Source organism: Chiloscyllium plagiosum, unplaced genomic scaffold (genome assembly GCF_037043375.1).
Source record: "Chiloscyllium plagiosum isolate Xiang-an unplaced genomic scaffold, Cpla_swu_hap1 HiC_scaffold_39, whole genome shotgun sequence".
Taxonomy (NCBI): domain Eukaryota; kingdom Metazoa; phylum Chordata; class Chondrichthyes; order Orectolobiformes; family Hemiscylliidae; genus Chiloscyllium; species Chiloscyllium plagiosum.
Window position 1 is genome coordinate 21,156,990 of NW_028270177.1, and position 22,294 is coordinate 21,179,283.

The 22,294-nt window shown below is 39.7% G+C and overlaps 1 protein-coding gene across 3 annotated transcripts in view; it reads right to left on the minus strand.

Moving 5' to 3' along the window:
- Positions 1 to 22,190, minus strand: part of galk2 (galactokinase 2) — a 121,224-nt gene extending 99,034 nt beyond the window's left edge. The window contains exons 1-5 of one of the 3 annotated variants that reach the window (XM_043677418.2): positions 21,849 to 22,189; positions 17,493 to 17,583; positions 16,647 to 16,735; positions 11,405 to 11,528; positions 1,504 to 1,594 (exon numbers count right to left, since the gene is read on the minus strand). In XM_043677418.2, coding sequence (XP_043533353.2) covers positions 1,504 to 1,594; positions 11,405 to 11,490 — 177 coding nt within the window. In that variant the 5' untranslated portion in view covers positions 11,491 to 11,528; positions 16,647 to 16,735; positions 17,493 to 17,583; positions 21,849 to 22,189. Of the gene's footprint in view, positions 1 to 1,503; positions 1,595 to 11,404; positions 11,529 to 16,646; positions 16,736 to 17,492; positions 17,584 to 19,536; positions 19,710 to 21,848 lie in introns of all 3 variants that reach the window. The other 2 variants (XM_087981247.1, XM_043677417.2) reach the window with 2 other exon arrangements.
- Between the last annotated feature and the right edge of the window lie 104 nt (positions 22,191 to 22,294).

The following is a 22,294-nucleotide window of genomic DNA, read 5'->3' on the forward strand; positions in this document are numbered from 1 at the left end:
GTTATCCCCATGTCTGGCTTTCTTCCAGGTGCTCTGGTTTCCTCCCACAGTCCAAAGATGTGCAGGTTAGGTGGATTGGCTGCGCTAAATTGCCCCATAGTGTCCAGGAATGTGTAGGCTAGGTGGGTTAGCCATAGGAAATGCAGGGTTACAGGGATAGTGTAAGGGGTGGTCTGGACTCAATGGGCCAAAAAACCTGCTTTCACAGTGTAATGGTTATATGACTGTGTAGTTCAAGGCATAATGGTGTTAACAATCATATTTCCACTGAATTAAAGAAAATAGAAACAGACCATTTGGCCCATCAGGTGATTTATTTTCTCCCAAAAGTTCATCCAGTCCAATCCAAACTTCTTGTTCAACAGGATGTCAAACAACAATGCTATTCATTCTCAAAATATCAAAACTCTGTTTCAAAAATTCTTTGTAATAAGGGATTAAACACTAGCCAATAGAAACAACCTCACTATTTACCCTATTCCAAAAAATCATAAAGAGGCCATGTTGCATCTTCTCTCTTTCTTTTAAAAAGTTTCCAATGCTGTGTGCAGTATTCCAGTTACAGCATAATTAAGATAATGTGTAAATTCAATGTTGACACCTTTAATGACCAGTGTGTTCCATTTAAAACTTTACAACTTCTATTTCTATTTGCAAAATATATTATTTAGCATTTTCTCTATATTAAGTCTTCCACTTTCTCCTCATTCTCTTGACGTTTCTGTATCTACTCACAGCCTTTCACAGAGCACGATGATTTGTTATATCTTCTAGCTTAGTGCTTTCAACATATTTCACTATCGTAACGCAAAGTCCAGGGTATTTATGTCCATCTTTAAAGAAAGAGGAGCCCCAACTGAGAATCCTCTGAAATATTATTCTCTGTATGCTCCCTTTGTTGCTGCTATCCTTGGTCTTCTACCGACTAAATGAGGCTTGCATTTGCAACTAGAGACAACATTTTCTATCCTGTCAACACTTTACCATGAGAAAGTTCTGCTCCTCTGACATTGGATGTTGAATATGCAGTCTGACAATTTAAAGACTGTGGAAGGGTCAAAGATATAAGGGTGAGGAAAAATAATTGTATTTGCATGAATGTTGAACATAATAGAAGCTCAAATTACTTTTTGCTCAGCCTATCATCCTACTAATAATTAACATACAGGTATTTTCACGAAACCTCATGCCTGCACCATTGCTAAAAATTCTCAAACATTTTGCCACTTCCATACAAGACTATTCTATTACTTTTCTGACCAATCTCCCACCTCCCTCACTCTGCAAACTTCAACTCTTTCAAAGTTGTGATAGAGATTAAAAATTCTATTTTGGTGATGTTAAGGAAGGGATAAATGTCGGCCTGGACACCAGAAAAACATTCCTGCTTTGATTCAAAATATTGGCATGAGATTTTTTGCATTCACCGGAGAGTACAAGTAGAACACTGTTCATCAGTATGGAGTCATTAACTTATACAGAAAAATAATTGTTTTACATTACCTGAATCCCTTTAAATCCACAAAGAAAGTAGTGATGCCATTGAGGTTTCGCTGTCTCAATATGGATCTCACTTATGTGAACATGATAGTCCCTATAGAGATAAAGAAATATTTGTGTGAGAACTATGTTGTAAAGAAATAGCTAACTGCTGCCATCTACTGCTTTGCAGCAAATGTTGTTAATGCACTTTCCATAATACAAGCCATTGTTGCCAGGACTGTCACTAACTTCATTACCTCTGGAGATTTTCCCCCCCCACTGCCTCCAACCTGATAGTCACCCAACCCCAGACAGCCTGCTTCTACCTTCTTCCCAAAATCCACAAACCAGACTGTCCCGGTAGGCCCAGTGAATCAGCCTGTTCCTGCCCCAGCAAGTTCATTTCCTCCTGTTTAACTCCATCCTCTCTCCACCTGTCCAGATCCATCTACATCCACGATTCATCTGATGCCCTCCACCATATTAATAATTTCCAGTTGTCTGGCCCTAACTGCCTCTTCTTCACCCATGTCCAAACCCTCTATATCCCCACCAGGATGGTCCGAGAGTTCTTGGCCACTTCCTTGACCACAGGCCTGAACAACCCTAATCAACCACTATTCTCCTACTTGGCTCAGATGAACTTGTTCTCTCACTGAACAATTTCTCCTTCAATTCTGCCAAGTCAAAGGAGTGGCTATGGGGATCCGGATGGATCCCAGATATGCCTGCCTTTTTAATGGGATATGTGGAACAATCCTATTCTTGTCCAACACTGTCCCCCTCCCACAACTCTTCTTACTGTCCATCGACAACAGTTTCAGTGCTGCTTCATGCTCCTGCCTGGATCCTGAAAAATTTGATAATTTTGCCTCGAATTTCCACCTCTATAATTTTCACATGTTCCATCTCTGCCACTTTCCTGCCTTTCCTTAACGTCACTGTCTCCATTTCAGGGAGTAGACTATCCATTGTCTTTCACTACAATGCCATCAACTCCCATAGCTACCTTCACTAAAGCTCTTCATGCCCCACGTCCTGTAGGAATTCCATCCCATTCTCCCAGTTCGTTTGCCTAGGTCACATCTGTTCGGATGATGCCACCTTCCAAGTCAGCACTGCTGACATGGCTTCCTTCTTATAAAACCATGGTTTCCCACCCACTGTGATTGACAGGTCCATCAACCGCATCCGACTTATCATCCATGCTTTTAGCCTTGCCCCTTCCCATCACTCACAACAACGTGATTGGGTGCCCCTTGTCCTCACTTTTCATCCCACCAGCCTCTGCATTCAAAGGATCATCCTCTGCCATTTCAGACAACTCCAGCAGAACACCATCACCATCTTCCCTTCCCATGTAACTACAGAAGCTGCAACATCTGCCCCTGCATCTGTTCCCTGCTCACCATTCAAGGGCCTAGACAATCTTTCCAGATGAAGCAGCATTTCACCTGTACCTCCTCCAATCTGGTCTACTGCATTCACAGTACGAATGTGGCCTACCCTACGTTGTAGAAACCAAATGCAGACTGAACAACAGCTTTGCAGAACACCTCCGCTCTATGCATAAGCATGATCCCAACCCTCCCATAGCCGGTCATTTCAACACAGCATCCTGCCTGAATGCCCACTTGTCTGTCCTTGGCATGCTGCGAAGCTCCAGCAAATCACAGCACAAATTGGAGGAACAGCATCTCATCATCAGACTAGATAGGCACTTTACAACCTTTTGGACTGAACATTTATTGTGTTCAACACCTTTAGATTGTGAACTCACTCCCATTCCTTCCCCTTCTTTTAGCTTTACTTGTTGCATTTGCTGTCCCATATCCTCTCTCTCTCCCCTCCTCCACTCCAGTGGGACCACCTGTTCTTTCCAGTTTAGCAGCTGGACATACCATTGTTCTGTCATTCTTACATTCCAACCACTTAATCCGCACTATCAGCACCCTTTCTCCACCCAAGCACATCACCCCGACACTACTGCATAAATATTGCCCCCTCCATATTTCATGTCAACTCTGAAGAAGTCATTTGACTTAAAACGTTAGCTTGCTCTCTCTCCACGGATGCTGCCTGACCCACTGTGATTTTCAGCATTTTTGTTTTCAGTTAAGACCATAAGACATAGGAGCAAAAGTAGGACAATCATTGCTCCAAGTTCACTTCATTATTCAATGAGATAATGGCTGATTTTAATAATCCTCAAAACATCTTTATTGCTTTAAACCCATTACCATTGACTTCCTTAATAATTAAAAATCATCACAGCCCTCTGCAGTAAAGAATTTCACAGATCTACCACCTCTTGAGAGAAAAGATTCCTCCTGTTTGTTGTCCTAAGTGGGCAACCCCTTATTCTGAGATTGTGCCCTCTGGTCCTAGACTTTCTCAAAGTGGAAACAACATCTCTGCATCTAACCTGTTAAACCCCCATGAATCATGTATGTTCAATAAAGTCTCCTCTTGTTCATATAAACTCCAGTGAGTATAAGTCCAATCTACTCAACCTCTCCTCATAAGAATCAACCTGGTAAACCTTCTTCAATGTTGGTATATCTCATCTTAGTTAAGAGACGCAAAACTGTTCACAGTATTCCAGCTGTGGTTTGACTAGTGTGTTATGTTGTTTTAGGAAGATCTCCTTATCTTTACACTTCATTTCCTTTGAAATAAAGGTGAACATTCTATTTGCCTTCCCCATGTCCCATTGAACTTGGATGAACTTTTTATGATTGATGCACAAGGACCCTAAATCCCTCTATACTGCAGCTTCAAAGTTCCAAAAGAAAATCCACCAATGTATTTTGTGAACTACAAGTTTAATTGAAGACATTTTAAAATAGATCCCCAGTGGCTGTGGCAGACAGCAATACAGGCCTTATGTAATCAACTTGATATAACGTTTTACAGCTGGACATTTAGCTTTTGAAATCCCAATGGATTTTGAAACAAGCACAGAAATATAGCAAATATTCCTTTCTAATTTTTCAAGGGTTAGTTTCTTTTGAAGAAAACTAGATTCCTTTTGAGGAAATTGATAAGCGACCAATTTACATTCCACCTCTTCCCTGTTGTCCAAAGAAACAGATTAACTTTCCCAACTAATCTAAAAGGTCTCTATCCATACCCTAGAATCAAAAGACTTCCAATTATCACATCAGGATACAACCTAACACAACATCATGAGCATGTGAGGAAATTGCAAAGCACAATATGTTTGGCTCCATTCAGATATTTAGTGTTTAATCAGTTATTATTAAAATCAAGCAGAAGTAAATTAGCTGAGTATTCTGGACTGCTGGTTTGCAATACACAGTGACTCCAACAGCATGGGTTCACATCCCACTCCCCCTGAAATCCCAATGAAGGCCCCACCCTTCTCAACCTCAGCCCTTGCCTAAGTGTGATAACCCTCAGGTAAACTCATCACCAGCCATCTCTCTTTACTCAGATAGCAGCCTCTATGGTCCTCTTGGACTTTGGTAACTAATACTAAGTTGTTAAGATCAATTGTGCATTTATATAGTCAACTTTTTAAAACAGATGATACCTCGAAAAGATCATATTTCTGCTGGCCTAAGATCATGACAGGTTCAAATAATCACTCATCAGCAAATTAAATGTTCAAGTGATTAAATACAAAAAATACTAAAGGTACCAGACAATACAAAATAAGGACACAATTAAATAGCATCTGTGCCAAAGCTATGTTTCAAAATGATTTCAACATAATGAATGAACCACAATTGTCATAACATGGCAGTCATGTGCACAGCAATCTCCCACCCGACCACAAAAGATAATCCGACTACGTTGAATAAGGAAAAAAATCTTTTAATGTTGCCCTGACCGATCAGGATAGATTTGTCTTGGTTTAAAAATCTTTCCTGAAAGCTAGAATATCCATCAATGCACCTCCACAGTGCACATGCATAGCAAATAAAATTTGGGATGCATGGCATCTCGGAGACTTATGAGATTAGAGATTAGATTCCCTACAGTATGGAAACAGCTCCTTCGGCTCAAGATGCCCACACTGACCCTGCGAAGAGTAACCCACCCAGACCCATTCTCCTACTCTATATTTACCCTGACTAATACACCTAACACTACGGGCAATTTAGCATGGCCAATTCACCTGACCTGCACATCTTTGGATTGTGGGAGGAAACCGGAGCACCCGGAGGAAACTCACTCAGACATGGAGAGAATGTGCAAACTCCACACAGACAGTCGCTCGAGGCTGGAATCAACCCTGGGTCCCTGGTGCCGTGAGGCAGCAGTGCTAACCACTTAACCACCGTGCCATCCCTAAGATGACAGAGATATGGGGGAGTGAAGCCATGCATGGGTTCAAATACAAAAATGGGAATTTTTAAATCAAACGTTGCTTGTCCACAACCAATATAGGTCAGTGAGCCCAGGGGTGACAGGAAAACGGAAATTACTTTGAATTAAGATACTAGGAAGGTAATTAGCCAAACATGGTTCATGGAACCACAGGTATCTCTCTCCTTGCGAGAATTAAATAACTGCCTTTCTTCCCACATTACAACCAGGCCCTTCAAACTTCAAAAAGTATTTAATTGTCTGTAACATTCTTTGAGACATGCTGAAGTCATGAAAGGCTCTATATAAATGCAAATCTTTCTTTTGCTCTTTATTCCTGAACACATTACCTCACAAATCTCCACTAGAAGTGACTTCACTGCCTCAAAGGTAAAATCTACGTAATGTACGCTGCTCAGAGGCAAGGTTCTAGCATGGAAAGAAACTTGGCTGCCTGGCAGAAAGCAGAGAGTGGGGATAAAAGGATCCTTCTCACGATTGGCAGCTGGTGACAAAGGTTTACCACAAGGCTCAGTATTGGGGCAACGTTTCACTTTACACATTAACGATATAGATGAAAACACTGATGGCATTCTGGCTAAGTGTCCAGACAATATAAAGATAGGTAGAGGTAAAGGTAGCATTGAGGAGCTAAGGAGGCTGCAGAAAGAATTGGACAGCTTAGGAGTGTGGGCAAAGTAGTGGCAGATGGAGTATAACGTGGGAAAGTGCAAGGTCACGCACTTTGGTAGGAAGAATAGAGGCATGGACTATTTTCAAACGGCAGAGAAACTTCAGAAGTCTGAAGTGCAAAGAGACTTGGGAGTTCCAGTCCTGGATTCTCTGAAGGTAAACCTGCAAGCTGAGTCAGTAGTTAGGAAGGCAAATGCAGTGACGGCATTTATTTTGAGAAGACACAAATATAAGAGCAGGGACGTACTTCTGAACCTCTATAAGGTTCTGGTCAGACCACATTTAGAGTATTGTGCGCAGTTTTTGTGCTCCATATCTCTGGAAGGCCTTGCAGCGTGTTCAGAGGAGGTTCACAAAAATGGTCCCAGGAACGAAAAGTTTAATATATGAGGAACATTTGAGGAGTCTGGGTTTATACCTGATGGAGTTTAAAAGGATGAGGGGAAATCTAATTGACATATGCAAAACACTGAATGGCCTGGACAGAGTAGATGCTGGGAAGATGTTTCCATTGGTAGGCGAGACTAGGATCCAAGAGCATAGCCTTAGAGTAAAGAGAAGACTTTTCAAAACACAGATAACAAGAAATGTCTTCAGCCAGAGAGAGGTGAATCTTTGGAATTCATTGCCACAGAAGGCTGTGGAGGCCAGGTCACTGAGTGTATTTAACACTGAGATAGATAGGTTCTTGAGTATCAAGGCGATCAAGGGTTATAGGGAGAATGGAGTTGGAAAACTTAACAGCCATGATTGAATGGTGGAGCAGACTCGATAGGCTGAATGGCCTAATTTCTGCTCCTACGTCTTATGGTCTTATGATATAATCTGAGAATATTCATTTTTAAATCGACGTTTATCGTGAACAAATACATTTCAAATGGGTCAATCTCTAGTTTGGCTTGGTCATTAGATTAAGCGACGTGTATCTCCATAAATTGCAGCCTTCCTTTCAAAGGTCTCAACATAATTATGCCCCTCAGTGAATCAAGTATTCCAGTAATCAAAACCTTCAGCAAATTTAAAACCCAAAATGGGATTCTTATCTGCCAACTGTTTTTCCTTGCCCTATTTTGCTCTTTCCCTTAGGTACCAATACTGATATTTTGAACCATAATGATGTCCCCATTCAAAATCCAACTGATACGTTTCTTGAGGTAAGAGTAAAATTTATAAAATACCAGTTATAGATTGATTTGAACAAACTGCAAAGCAATAAGATAATTAGTATCTATGGACACTTTTGATTCAGAAAGTGTATGCTATTTTGTTACCTATACCCTTAGCATCTGGTGAGATCTCTGGAAGTGATTACTAGAAACAGCAACAGTAGGAGATAGAAACTCAGGCAAACACAGTAAATTGCATTTTAAAACCATTTAAATGCATTTGTATTCTAAACAGAAGAGCCCAGTTAAGCATTGTTTTCTATTCAGTATTTATTAAAACAAAGACTGCTTTGGATATTATTTTGACTTGATTTAGTTTGATTTATTGTTGACATGTACCAAGATATAGTGAAAAGTATTGTTTTGCATGCTCTACAGGCATATTGTACAATACAAAGTTCATCAGAGTAGTAGAACAAAGTGCAGAATACAATGTAACAGGTGCAGAGAAAGAGAGAGATCAACAATAAATTTTGAGAGGTCCATTCCCTGATAACAGCAGGGAAGGTGTTCTTGAAACTGTTCATATATGTATTCAAACGTTTCCCCAATGGATGTGGATGGAAGACAGTATAGCCGAGGTGGGAGGGCCTATGATTACGTTGGTTGCTTTCCCGAAGCAGCAGGAAGTATAGATGGAGTGAATGAGTGGAAGGCTGGTTTGCACGATGGACTGGACTGTGTTAATGAAGATCAGCAGTTACCATAGCATGCTGTGATTCATCCAGATAGGATGCTTTCAATTGTGCAACTATAAAGATTAGTAAGAATCTTTGTGGACATGCTAAATTTCCTTATCCTCCTGAGGAAGTACTTGGTGTTGTGCTTTCTTGACCATTGTATCAGAGTGGGTGGACCAGGTGTTGGTGATCACCTCTCCCAGGATCTTGGCGCTCTCATCCATCTCCACTGAAGCTGACAGGAGTGAGCAATCCATTCTGTTTCCTGAAGTCAATAACCAGCTTCTATGATTTGCTGACATTGATGGAGAAACTGTTGCCTTTACACCATGCTGCCAAGTACTCAACCTCTTTCCTGTCCTTTGTTGCATCGTTGTTTGAGATCCGACCTACAACGGTGGTGTCATCAGAAAATTTGTAAATGGATCTGAGTGTACAGACAAGGACTCCATCCAGGCCAGTCGCTTTTCATGGCTTCACTCTCATGAAGGCCAATCTAATGTCTGCAGCAGTTACCATGGGTCCAGGTGCACCCATGGCTGTTGGGACAGGTTATCATTGTTTCACTGACCTTCTGTTCAAAGCAGGTGTAGAATACATTGTGCTCATCGGTTAGGGATGTATTGTTGCCTGCACTTTTATATGACTTCGCTTTGTAGCCCATTATGTCATGTAAGTCTTGCCACAAATGACAGGTGTCATTGTGGTTAGTCTGGCTCTCAAGCTTAATTTGCCATTGCCTTTTGGCATCTATCTGTTGGCAGACATGTTGCAAAACCTACATTCTTAATGTGTAGAATTGGTCTTGAGGTACCAGAGAAACCTTAGAGATCTGTCAGTAGACAATATATATGAATAAATCAAAACAATTAATTTAAAATAAAAACAGACAGTCGTAGAGAAACCCAGCAGATCTGGCAGCATCTTTGCAGAGAGATGTGGAGTTAATGTTACAAGTTTGAGATGAGTTCCAGAGAAGAGCATTTGAGACTCAAAGCATTAAAACAAATAAATAAAGGAGAAACAGAGGATGTAATACATTTTGATTTCCAGAAGGTATTTGCATACGTAAACTACTTAAGAAGTTAAAAGCGTATGTGCTTGCGGTAGTACGTTAGTTTGGATAGAGGATTTACTAAATAATGAACGACAGCTGGGATAAGAGAGACATTTTCAGGATGGTAACTGTAGCTAGCGGAGTGTCAGAAGGACCAGTGCTACAGCCACAATTATTGTTGAAAAGTCTGGCACTGGAAAAGCACAGCAGGTCAGGAAGCATCTGAGGAGCAGGAAAGTCTATGCTTTGGGCCTGACCTGCTGTGCTTTTCCAGCACACTTTTTAACTCTGATCTCCAGCATTCACAGTCCTCACTTTCTCCTCGCCACAATTATTTACAATATATAATTAATGATGGATAAGGGAAGTGAATCACCTAATTTATGGATGGCTCAAGAATAGGTGAGAAGACAAATGGTGGGGTTATCACTAACAATCTACACAGGTTAAGCGAGTGGACAAAAACTTGGCAGATAGATTATAATGTGGGAAAATGTGAGATTATCCACTTTGGCAGAAAGAATAGAGAGGATGATATGATTTAAATGGGGAAAGACTGCAGAAGCTGCAGCACAGGGAGATTTAGGAGTCCTTATGCATAGCAAGCATCCAAGATCAGCAGGTAATAGGGAAGGCAATGGGAAGGTGGCCTTTATTTCAAAGGGAATGGAGTATAAAAATTGAAAGGATTTTTTGAAACTATACAAGGCATTAGTTGGACCAGAACTTAAAAAGAGGTCCTTTTATCTAAGCTGTACCAGTATTGGAAGCAGTCCAGAGAAGGTACACGAGGTTGATCCTAGGCATGGAGGGACTGTCACATGATTACACGTTGAGTAGGTTGGGCCTATACCCATTGGAGTTTAGAAGAATGAGGTGACCATATTAAAATATTCAAGATTCTTAGGGGGTTTGACAGGCTAGGTATGGAGAGGTTATTTCCCTTATGAGAGATCTAAGACCAGAGTACACAATCTGGGAATATGGGGTTGCCAGTGGACGAATCTTCCCTCTCAAATCTTTGGAATTCTTTACTGCTGTAGAAACTGGATTGTTAAGAATATTCAAAGTTCGGATAGACAGATTTTTAGTCAGTAAGGGGATCAAAGGTTATGGGGAAAAGGCAGAAAAGTGCAGTTGAGGATCATCAGCTCAACCATGTTCTCATTGAATGGCAGAGAAGGCTCTTTAGGCTAAAAGGCCTACTTCTGCGCCTAATTCTTAAAGTCTTATGCTGCCAGACCGTTGAATTTCTCCAGCACTTCGTTTTTATTTCAAATCTCCATCATCTGTAATCTTTTGCTTACATTTAAAATACTCCTTAACTAATAAACAATGTAAATTATCCTTTTCACTTCATCACAAAGATCAATTTTAGAATTTAGAATTTCTTACAATTTTTTTCCAAACCACACACAATTTCCAAGTTAAAAGGTGCCTGGTGACTTATTTTTAACATAATGTAGTAGTGCCGTTCTCGTGCAATCCCATGTGATAAGTAATAACAGCACTATTTAAATTAATAGGGCCAGAATCACTTTATAACCAATACATGCTTTAAAATTTCACACTTTACAAAGGGTCCCCAATTCGTCAATCATGTTATAGTGAATTTGTGTTAATGAATGCATGTTATAACAGAATGACCCGTACCTACCTATCAGATACCAAACAGCAATCCAAGGTAGCCTGTCTCCATTGCTTTCCCCCCTCCATGCATAAATCCCCAGTCTCCTTTAGCATTTATTCCAATATCATTTGATTAGTAATGAGTTGTTACAAAGGTTGAACAACTTGTAGCACACCCACTTGCTAACTACTTTAAAAGACTTGAAAGAAGAAAATTCTAAAATGTTAACTTCAAACATAACTTCACAGAAATTAGAGTTTAGCACCATCAAGACTTTTCAGTAACATAATGGGTCATTAGGAAAGTGGAATGTAAGCTGCTACAGTTCTCTTTAACTTCTAATTCAAATTAAATTGCTTACAGGTATACAGGGTTAGTGTTTGCCAGCTGGATGAGGTTTGTTTGTGTTGGTGTGACAGCTGCCAAGATATCTTGTTCCAAAGCCATTGGAAGCACAGCATAACCACAGTAATCAATGTGTTCACCTGCAAAAGATATAAATGACTCCAATTATTTTTATTCATGCATGCTTTTAAGTGGATAGGTACATTTTAAATTTTATAAACTTACTAAAATAGATAGTTAAGTTGTTATGTAAAGCATGACTTCACATATGTATTCAAAACAAAAGTTTCCAAGTATAGTATCTAGACTGACTAGACTCCATTAGTTACTGAATAATATTGAAAGGGAATATTTTCTCAGCTCAATTTTCTCTATTTTCTGTCAATATTGAGCCATAATGGAGTATGAAGTTCCAAAAATACAACAGCATCTTTGGGCTCTTGTGGTGCAATGGTAATGTCCTTACCACTGAGCCAGGAGGTCAAGATTCAAATCCCACCTGCAGAGGAATGTAATAATATCTGAAAATATCTACAACCATATCCTCTGCTACCCATTCCACACAATGAACTTTATTTAGCTATTAATTTCTTTCAATTTGTTGCTGATTCGTACCTTCCTGGCATGGAAATGCAATAATACCACTTAAAGTGAAATTAACCAATAGATACCAAACAAGAATCAAACCTGCATTCTCTACGTATAAAACAGTAGTGGCTGTACTTATTCATTTATAGAATAGCTACAGTATGAAACAGGCCATTTTGCCCAACAAGTCCACACTGACCCTCTGAAAGCCCATTCCCCTATCATTTTACTTAAACATTTTCTTCTAACACACCTAGCTGTCACAACCCTGAACACGATGGGCAATTCAGCATGGCCAATTCACCTAACCTGCACATTTTTGGACCATGGGAGGAAACCGGGGTACCTGAAGGAAACCCACGCAGACACAGAGAGAATGTGCAAACTCCACACAGTCATCCAAGACTGGAATTGAACATGGGTCCCTGGTGCATTGATGCAGCAGTACTAACCACTGAGCCAAAATACCGCCCACGAAATTATTGTTTGAGTGGTAAAGGGAACTCTATTTTAACTGTTATCACCAACAACAACTGGATTATAACCAAAACATCCTACTCTGAGTATATATTGTTCTAGGGTGTAGGTTTGCTCGCTGAGCTGTAGGTTTGATATCCAGACGTTTCATTACATGGCTAGGTAACATCATCAGTGGCGACCTCCAAGTGAAGCAAAGCTGTTGTCTCCTGCTTTCTATTTATATGTTTGTCCTGGATGGGGTTCCTGGGGTTTGTGGTGATGTCATTTCCTGTTCGTTTTCTGAGGGGTTGATAGATGGTATCTAGATCTATGTGTTTGTTTATGGCGTTGTGGTTGGAGTACCAGGCCTCTAGGAATTCTCTGGCATGTCTTTGCTTAGCCTGTCCCAGGATAGATGTGTTATCCCAGTCGAAATGGTGGGTTTTTTTCCTCCTTGTGTAGGGCTACTAGGGAGAGAGGGTCGTGTCTTTTTGTGGCTAGCCGGTGTTCGTGTATCCTGGTGGCCAACGTTCTTCCTGTTTGTCCTACGTAGTGTTTGTGGCAGTCCTTGCATGGAATTTTGTAGACAACGTTGGTTTGTCCATGGGTTGTACAACAAACTCGCATTCCTGGACGTCACAGTCGAAAGAACTGACAATAGAGAACTACAAACTTGCATATACAGAAAACCGACAAACACTGACCAAATACTTAACTACACCAGCAACCATCCCAACACACACAAACGAAGCTGTATCAGAACACTATTCCAAAGAGCCACCTCACACTGCAGCACAGATGAACTTCGGAAAACAGAGAAGAACCAACTATACAACGTATTCAAGAAGAATGGATACTCAAAAAATACAGTCTGCAGATTCCTCAAGAACAAACCACGACAAGCAGACCAAACACAGCCAGAAACCCTAACCACCTTACCATACATCAAAGAAGTTTCAGAAATGACAACCAGACTACTAAGACCCCTCGGAATCCTAGTAGCACACAAACCCACCAACACTCTCAAACAAAAACTAACAAACAAGACTCAGTACAACCCATGGACAAAACCAACGTCGTCTACAAAATTCCATGCAAGGACTGCCACAAACACTGCGTAGGACAAACAGAAAGAAAGTTGGCCACCAGGATACACGAACACCAGCTAGCCACAAAAAGACACGACCCTCTCTCCCTCGTAGTCCTACACATGGAGGACAAAAACCACCATTTCGACAGGGACAACACATCTATCCTTGGAAAGGCTAAGCAAAGACATGCCAGAGAATTCCTAGAGGCCTGGCACTCCAACCACAACGCCATAAACAAACACATAGATCTAGATACCATCTATCAACCCCTCAGAAACGAACAGGAAATGACATCACCACAAACCCCAGGAACCCCACCCAGGACAAACATATATAGAAAGCAGGAGACAACAGCTTTGCTTCACTTGGAGATCGCCACTGATGATGTTACCTAGCCAGGTAAACGTCTGGATATCAAACCTACAGCTCAGCGAGCAAACCTACACCCTAAACCTCAACCTGAGCTACAAACCTTCACAAACCTTGCACATATTGTTCTAATGTGAAATATTGGTCCTTCAATTAGCTTTATACACATAGTACTGCATATTGCAGATAATAGTGTTTAAATCTATTCATCTCAATTGTCATGATGAATCAAAGTTATTTGTGACCATCTGACTCTCTTCAATAAATGGAATGCAGAATGTCCTTCTTGAGAATTTACAATGTATTATAGCCTTCAACACAATCATAAACAGTTTAAAGGCTCTCTTGTAAAGAATCAATGGTATATCAATTTAAAGTTAATGTTAAATGTGTGAAACAAAGTTTTGTTTAATTCAGCATGTAATGTTATTAATGTTAACTCAATGCTAACACCCAGACCTCAGATTCATAGAGATCAAAACACATTCCAGGGCCTAAACACACACCTCAAGCTGATATTTTAGCGCAGCACCATGAGAACAATGGTTTGTCAGAGGTATTGACAGGTTAAACTAAGGTCACATCTATGTCAGGCTGCAAAGATTCTCATAAGAAATAATACGGGCATACAGGGGAGGTGTCCTAGTATCACAACTGATGGTCAACCCTCAATGACCATGACTATCTGATCATTTCTCTCATCATTGTCTGTCGGACAATGCCGTGTACGAACTGTCATCTTCCCTTACAATACAACAAAAAACACACTTTTAAATGTATTTAATTGGCTGTAAAATGCTTTAAAAGAACCTGAGGTTATGAAAAGAACTGTACAGATGCAATTCTTTCTTATCACCTATTAAGTATTTCACTACATTCTCTACACTTAACACATATGTCATTTTAAGTAATAATTTATTAAAAATATATACTGGTCAGACAAGCTACCGGCGTCAACCATTTCCAACAAGTTTCATTAACTGTTTTGTTTACTTTGGCTCCCTGGTTCTTTCAAAATATTTCCTTTTAAACAGCATGTGCTGGGAAATGGTTTGGCAGACTTACTAAGCCTGACACAACAGTACAGTCCTGCCAATTCCAGCTAATATTAAGGTAAGCAAGTAGATTGTTTTGCATCATTTAGCTTTGCATTTATGGCAAATGCAAAGTTTTGAAATTAAGGTATTTCTATAAACTCTAACCATCTTTTATGGTTCTAACTAAGGTCATTTTCCATTTCAAGTTTGTTGCCTTACTTTCTTTGCACTTAATAGCAGTTTAAATCATTCATTTTCATAAAAGACTTGAAGCCTGCACTTTCATCAAGGCTCACGCACACTATGATCTGTCCAGTTATCTCTTATCAATCTGTAGAAATTTCTTTAAAGAAATAAGTTCGCAGTGTTGAAATGCAACATTTTGGAAGAACAAAAAACTACTAGAAATCTAAAACAAAAATGTAAACTGCAGTAAACATTCAGGGAGCACAATGGTATCTGTGGAGAGAGCAGTCATTAATATTAGTGCATATATTGGTACGAAAAAATTAACATTTAAATAGTAACCAAAACATGGACAAGAGGAAGAAACAAGGACATACATCAAGTATTGATAAATTGACCTGTGATGTGAAGAGAATCAGGAAATGAATATTAAAAATGAGGCAATAGGAAAAAGACAGGAAACAGAGAACATGCTAAATAGATGTAGCATTAAAGACATTTGTCAAATCTAACTCAGGATAAACAGGGAAAACGGTGCAGGATCCAGTAATCTGAAGAGAGCAACACCAACCACCAAGGATAAAAGCTGAAGGTGCAGATTCCTCTACCAATGTTGGAGCCGGCAATCGTTGACTTCCTGCACAAACTCATCTCACTGAACAAACTCAATTCACAATATCTAGTTCTGTTTTATTTAAGTGCAAACTAAAGTTAAGGCCGGAAGAAATTAAAATCAACATTAAAACTTGAGGACTGGACAGTGCTGAAGAACAGATCTTCCTACCTCATGTTTGTATCTGCTTGCCCTTTAATCATCATCTGTCTTTAAGTGTATGACAGGTCATTTTTTCCATGCTTACTATTCCTGTTTATTTTTGCTTTTCCTTCTCATTCCTGAGTGCCTATTTAAAAGATGTTTATTCCTTCAATTTCAATGGTAAGTTCTAAATCAAAATGTTAACTTAGCTGTTCTCTCCAGAGATTTTGTTTTTGAAATCGAAGCAACGTTGAATTAATGATTACATCTCTTCTACTTGTTTCGTCACTGCTTGACTATTAAGCTAGTCACCAATGTTGTCTAAAGCATCCTTTGAATAAAACCAAAAGTTTGATTTATTTTGTCAAAAAAAAGCCTCAAAAAGCCACAGAAATATGTGGCTACAGAGCTGCACTGTATCTCCCTTAAATAAGTCAAATCACACTCCTGACTGAATGCATGAATGTAACTGAGACAATGAAGACGCAGCAGCAGGTCATAATGAAGTCTATTTATTTTAATATTAACAATTTCCATATTACTTACAACATTACATACCAATGTGGCAAAATTGGTCATCAACTTCCACAGACAGTCCATACAGAAAGTTATTGAAATATATTGCCTTAGAATACTGATTGAAATGTACAATTTTAAACTAAAAAGATTACTAAATTGGCTAGAGGTAACCCTATTGCAAAGTAACACCAGAATTAAAGGAACACCTTTATGGAAAATAATCCAGAGTACCTTCTAACTTCATTAACATACCAATTAAATTGACTCGTCCAGGAGCTCGTGCATAAAATGCAGGGGGGGCACCATATTTAGATATAAATGCATCTTTTAGTTTCGTAAACCTGAAGAAACAAAATTAAATGTAAAGTGTAAATGATTCCTGCATTACACCAGAGGAAGAAAATCACCAACCTGAAATTTAAGAATAATCTCTCACCCTCAAACTTTAAATAAAGTTATCAATATCAAATGATGAGCACATATAAAAAAAGTACACAAATGATACAGAACTCAAAACTTTTCATCAAAGGCATGCTCCACTCGAACTCATTCTTAGTCACCTGTTGTCATTTAGCCCAGAAATCGGTATTTGCAGACCTACACCCATGAAGAACACCAAGGTTTTTCTATTGAAAGAATGTTATTTTGGTTTCTACTGCTGTAGAAAGCATTTACCAGAACAATTGTACTGGGTGGCTGAGAGTTTTGTCGCATCTCTCCAGGATGAATATACTATATTATTGCAAAAATCCTTGAATCCTGTACTTATAGTGTTGCACTGAGGTACAAAGCTTGGATGAAAAATGCCAATGGCAATTTCTCATGTAAACAGAAACCCCATTTAATTCTGGTAAGTCATAAGATTTTTTATAAGTCCATAAGGAATGAAAGGAAACTTATCCACCCTACAAGTGTGAAGAATAGTTGAGGCAAATATCGTTAATGTACTGTATTTAAGGGCTGGATATGCATCTATGGGAATAAGGCTTGCAAAATACCAAAACCCCACTGTCATAACTGCAGGACTGGTGTTTTTGGCACAAGAATTGGTCATTTTTGATGAACACCATTTTTAATGAAAATTAAAAAGAGACTCACAGCTGTTAAGACTGTGTCAGAGCTCCATAGCAGTCATCAGGACCTGGGTTTGTCAGCTTTTAAACCTTTAAGTTTCTCCAATTCTGTTTCTCTGTTGATATATATTAACACAGGTTCCTCAGTCTTTTTAGCCCCTTGGATATCGTCTGTTTCTAAGACTTAATTTTAATCTCCTACTGTCAAGGCAAACAGATATTTGTTCAAAGTCTCTAATATTTCTTCATTCTCCTTGGGTAGTTTGTCCTGTCTCTGCCTCGAATAGATCAACACATATTTTAGTCACTATCATCCAACTTTTTATATACTTGCCAAACCTCTTACTACTGCTTTTATATTCCTGATTAGATTATTCTCATGTTTCTATTTCTTTCCTTTATCAACTTATAACCACCCTTTGCTGGTTTCTAAATTACTATATATCCTCAGGCTTACAATTCATTGCAATAGTTTAAGTCTCTTTAATCTATCCTTACCTTCTCTTTTAATCTATCCTTAGCCACTTCTCTCCTGATACTTGAGTAACTGGCTTTAAGATACTTGTTTGGAACTGGTCTACATCACTTAGAATCATAGAATCCCCACAGTGCTGAAAGAGGCTATTTGGCCCATCGAGTCCACACCAACCCTCCAAAGAGCATCCCATCTATACCCCCACTCTCACCATTGATTTTAATGGGGACAGAGCCACATTAATTAGTTATTCAACTATTTCACCAAGGATCTATTCACAAGGCATCACAAAAGTCACAGCAAATTGTGGCGTAGATGCAGATAATTACATCCCAGAATTTCTGCACCATTTATAAATGACAAAAATCTTGGAAGGGGATTTCAATAAGTTCAGGTCCAATCACTTCAGACACAGGCCCTTCCTTATGGAGATATTTAATCTGAGCCGACATTGGATGAGAAGGAGTGAAAATATAGTCGATTGATGCCATCATTAGTATGTTTAAATGATGCGGCTGTGAAAGCGCAATTTCTCTTGTACATATTTATACCTTTTAAAATTTTAATTAAATATATTTTATTGTATTTAAACATGCCTAATTAACTTATTGAAACAATTTTGAACTGGAATATTGCCATCCATGAGACTGGGAACATTCTTCTGCAACTTCTTTACAGTTGAACATCTCAAGCAATCCTACAGTCTCATTCATTTTATGTTCTGCTTTCACATGATAGATGCTAATGCATTAAAATGAGTGCAAAACAATGAGATGTAAATAGAGTATTATTCATGGATTGCATTCCCCCAAATTAATCTGGGGGAATAGTCATGAGAAGAGCATCCCTGAAGAACACTCAGCCTCTACACGGCATTTCAAATTGAGCCTGACCAAATAGGGTCTGTTTCCATGCTGTACATCTCTATGACTCTATGACTATTAAAGAAAAGTGAGGTGGGGCGTGGCTATTGTAGGGAGCCTACCTCTGAGCCAGGAAGCTCCAGTTCAAGTTCCACCTGTTCCAGGTGTGAAACAACCCAATGATGTTGATTAAAAAATGTGAGGGGCAATGCATTTGGGAAGACTAATAAGGAAAAATAGATGACTTTGAATTGTCAGGTTCAAAGGATTAGAGGATCAAAGAGATTATGGAGTGCATATCCATGGATCCATGAAGGCAACACAGGCAGATAAGATGATTAAGGCGGCATATAGAATACTTGCCTTTATTAGACAAGGAAATGAATACAACAACAAGGAGGTTATGATTAAGCTGTACATAGTGTTAGTTAGGCCACAGCTTAAGTACTATGTGCAGTTCTGATCACCAGATTTGATTGCACTGCAAAGGGTGAGGAAGAATTTCATCAGGATGTTGCTTGAGTTGGAGCAATTCAGCTATGTTTAGGAGATATGGTTAGTAAGTTTGCAGATGACACCAAAGTAAGTGGTGTAGTAGTCAGTGAAGATTATTTCAGAGTACAAAGGGACCTTGATCAGATGGGCCAATGAGCCAGAGTGTGGCAGGTGGAGTTTAATTTAGTTAAATGAGACGTGTTGCATTTTGGTAAGGTAAACCAGGGCATACTTACACAACTAATGGTAGAGTCCTGGGGACTGTTGCCGATCAAAGAGACCCAGGGATGCAGGTGCATAGTTTCTTGAAAGTAGAGTCACAGGTAGACAGGATGGTGCAGAAGGCATTGGATATGCCTGCCTTTATTGGTCAGTGCATTGAGTATAAAGTTGGGACATCACATTGCGACTGTACAGGACATTGATTAGGCAAGTTTTAGAATACGGTGTACAATTCTGGTTGCCCTATATGAAGGTTGTTGCTAAACTTGAGAGGGTGCAGAAAAGATTTACAAGAACATTATGAGGACCAGAGAGTTTAAATTATAGGAATAGGCTGAATAGGCTGGGGCTATTTTCCATGGAGCATGGAGACTGAGGTTTATAAGATCATGATAGGGTGAATAGCTTTTTTCCTAGGGTGGGGGAGTCCAAACTAGAGGGGATAGGTTAAAAGTGAGAAGTGAAAAATTTAAAAAGATCCTTAGAGTGTGGATGGAACAAGCTGCCAGAGGAAGTGGTGGCGGTAAATACAATTACAACATTTAAAAGGCATCTAGATGGGTACATGAATAAGAAGGGTTTAGAGGGATGTAGGCCAATTGAGACAAGGTCAGAATGGAATGCCTAGTCAGTGTGGATGAGTGGACCAAAAGGTCTGTTTCCATGCTAAATGACTATGACTCTCTAAGAAAGATTAGATAGGCTGGGTTGTTTTCATTATAAGGCTGAGGTGGGGTCTGATTAGGGTATTCAAAGTCATAAAGGGGCAACATTTCCTCATAGTAGAGGGGTCAATAACCAGTGGGCACACTTTTAAGACAATGAGCAAGAGGATTAGAGTGGATTTCAAGGTAAAGAAATTCCCCCGGATGTTGTGGGTACCTGAAACTCACAGAAAGAATGGTAGAGGCAGGAATGCTCAAGACATTTACAAACGATTTAGACAAGCACTTGAAATGCCGTAGTATACAGTATATGCTAACAGCCAAATGCTGGAAACTGAATGATTGATGACCAACGTAAACACAATGAGCCAAAGGGCTTCTTTCCTTGTTATAAAAACTCTATGACTCAGAGTCATATAGCAAGGAAACAGACCCTTCGGTCCAACTCATCCACACTAACGAGGCAACCCAATCCGACTTAGTCCGAAGTGCCAGCATCTTACCCATATTCTTCTAAATCCTTCCCATCTAGATGTCTTTTAAATGTTCTATTGGTATTCGCCTCTAGCAACTTGTTCTACACACACACCACCCTCTGCTTGTAAAAAATTACCCTTCAGGTCCTTTCTAAATCTTTCCCCTCTCATTTTAAACCTAGTTTTGGATATTCCCATCCCAGGGAAAAGACCTTGGCTATTCTACCTCTGCTCCTCACCATTGTATAAATCTCTATAAGAGATTACCTCAGACTCTGATACTCCATGCAAAAAAAAAACCCAAACCTATTCAGCCTCTCACTGTAGCTCAAACCCTCCAATTCTGGCAACACTCTTGTAGATCTTTTCTGCATCCTCAAATTTAACAACACCCTTATAGCAGACTTTGATTAAGTCCTTGATCAAGCCTAATGTATGTATTAGACGATAGAGACTTCTCCGTAGTGTACAGTTTGATTATAGTATAGTGAAAATATGCACAGGATGATCAGCTCATTCGTCCTAGACCTGCCATGGTCAAACTATAAGCAGTTAAATGGGTTTGGCTCATCCCGTGACAACTCTCGTGGTTCCCGTGATGTGCAATTTTCGCACAAGGGAAATCTGATGACAACTGCAAGCATTTAAGCGGCTGGTTATGCTTAATTATAGAGAGAGAAATGAACTGAATCGGACTATAGGATTGCACGGTCGGGGCGATCATGAAAAGAAACTGAATTAAGTATTTTGTCAGTTTCATGGATGCAAATATTTCAAGTTCAAAATAATTCAAGTACGGCAATATAATGAAATGTACGTCGTCCATCAAATAAGTCCCATTAATCAAAGCAATTGAATTAATCCGATGTCCTTGATTGCCAAATACGTTTCGCCGCTTAACTTTAAAGTCTTCGTGGCCCATCAATTTATTAACAACAGATTATGTTCTGTACTTTGTGTCTAAGATTGTGAAAGTGCCTTATGAAAGGCTCAATATGGAGAGACAATGCTACACTTCTATTGGTATTAGTTCGAGTTTTAGATTAGCAAGTAAAAAAAAGGAAATTTGAGCACCACGTCACGGCTTTAAAAGAAAACTATCACCCCATCGTCGAATCTCAGGATAATCAAACACCGATAGTCTTTGTAAAAAGCGACGGGCAAAGCTGCAATAGTGCCTGCTACCTTTCACTGTCAGCCACCAAAACCGGCTCTTGGGGAGGAGTCGCCTTATCCACCATTCTTCCTCAACTACCCTTTCCCTGGATCTATAGCTGGAAATAAACAGATTTCTGGGCGTTTGTCGCAGCTCCAGAGACTCCAAGTTCCGCTCATCACGGATATCCTGCTAACATCCGAACAACCCGCACACACCCACTGCGGAATGGGACAGACATGGTCAAGTATTTCTCAACAAATGAGGAGAGGGAGGATGACTTGTAAGCAAGTCATATAAAATACAACAGCTCCCCTTTAAAGCATTTTCTTCATACCCAACACCTTAACAACTGCAACTATACAACTCGTGCACTTGCTTGCTGAGGCCGAGTGTCCCACTCAATCCCTTCCCCCACCCTCAGCTCGGATGCTGAGGCCGAGTGTCCCACTCAATCCCTTCCCCCACCCTCAGC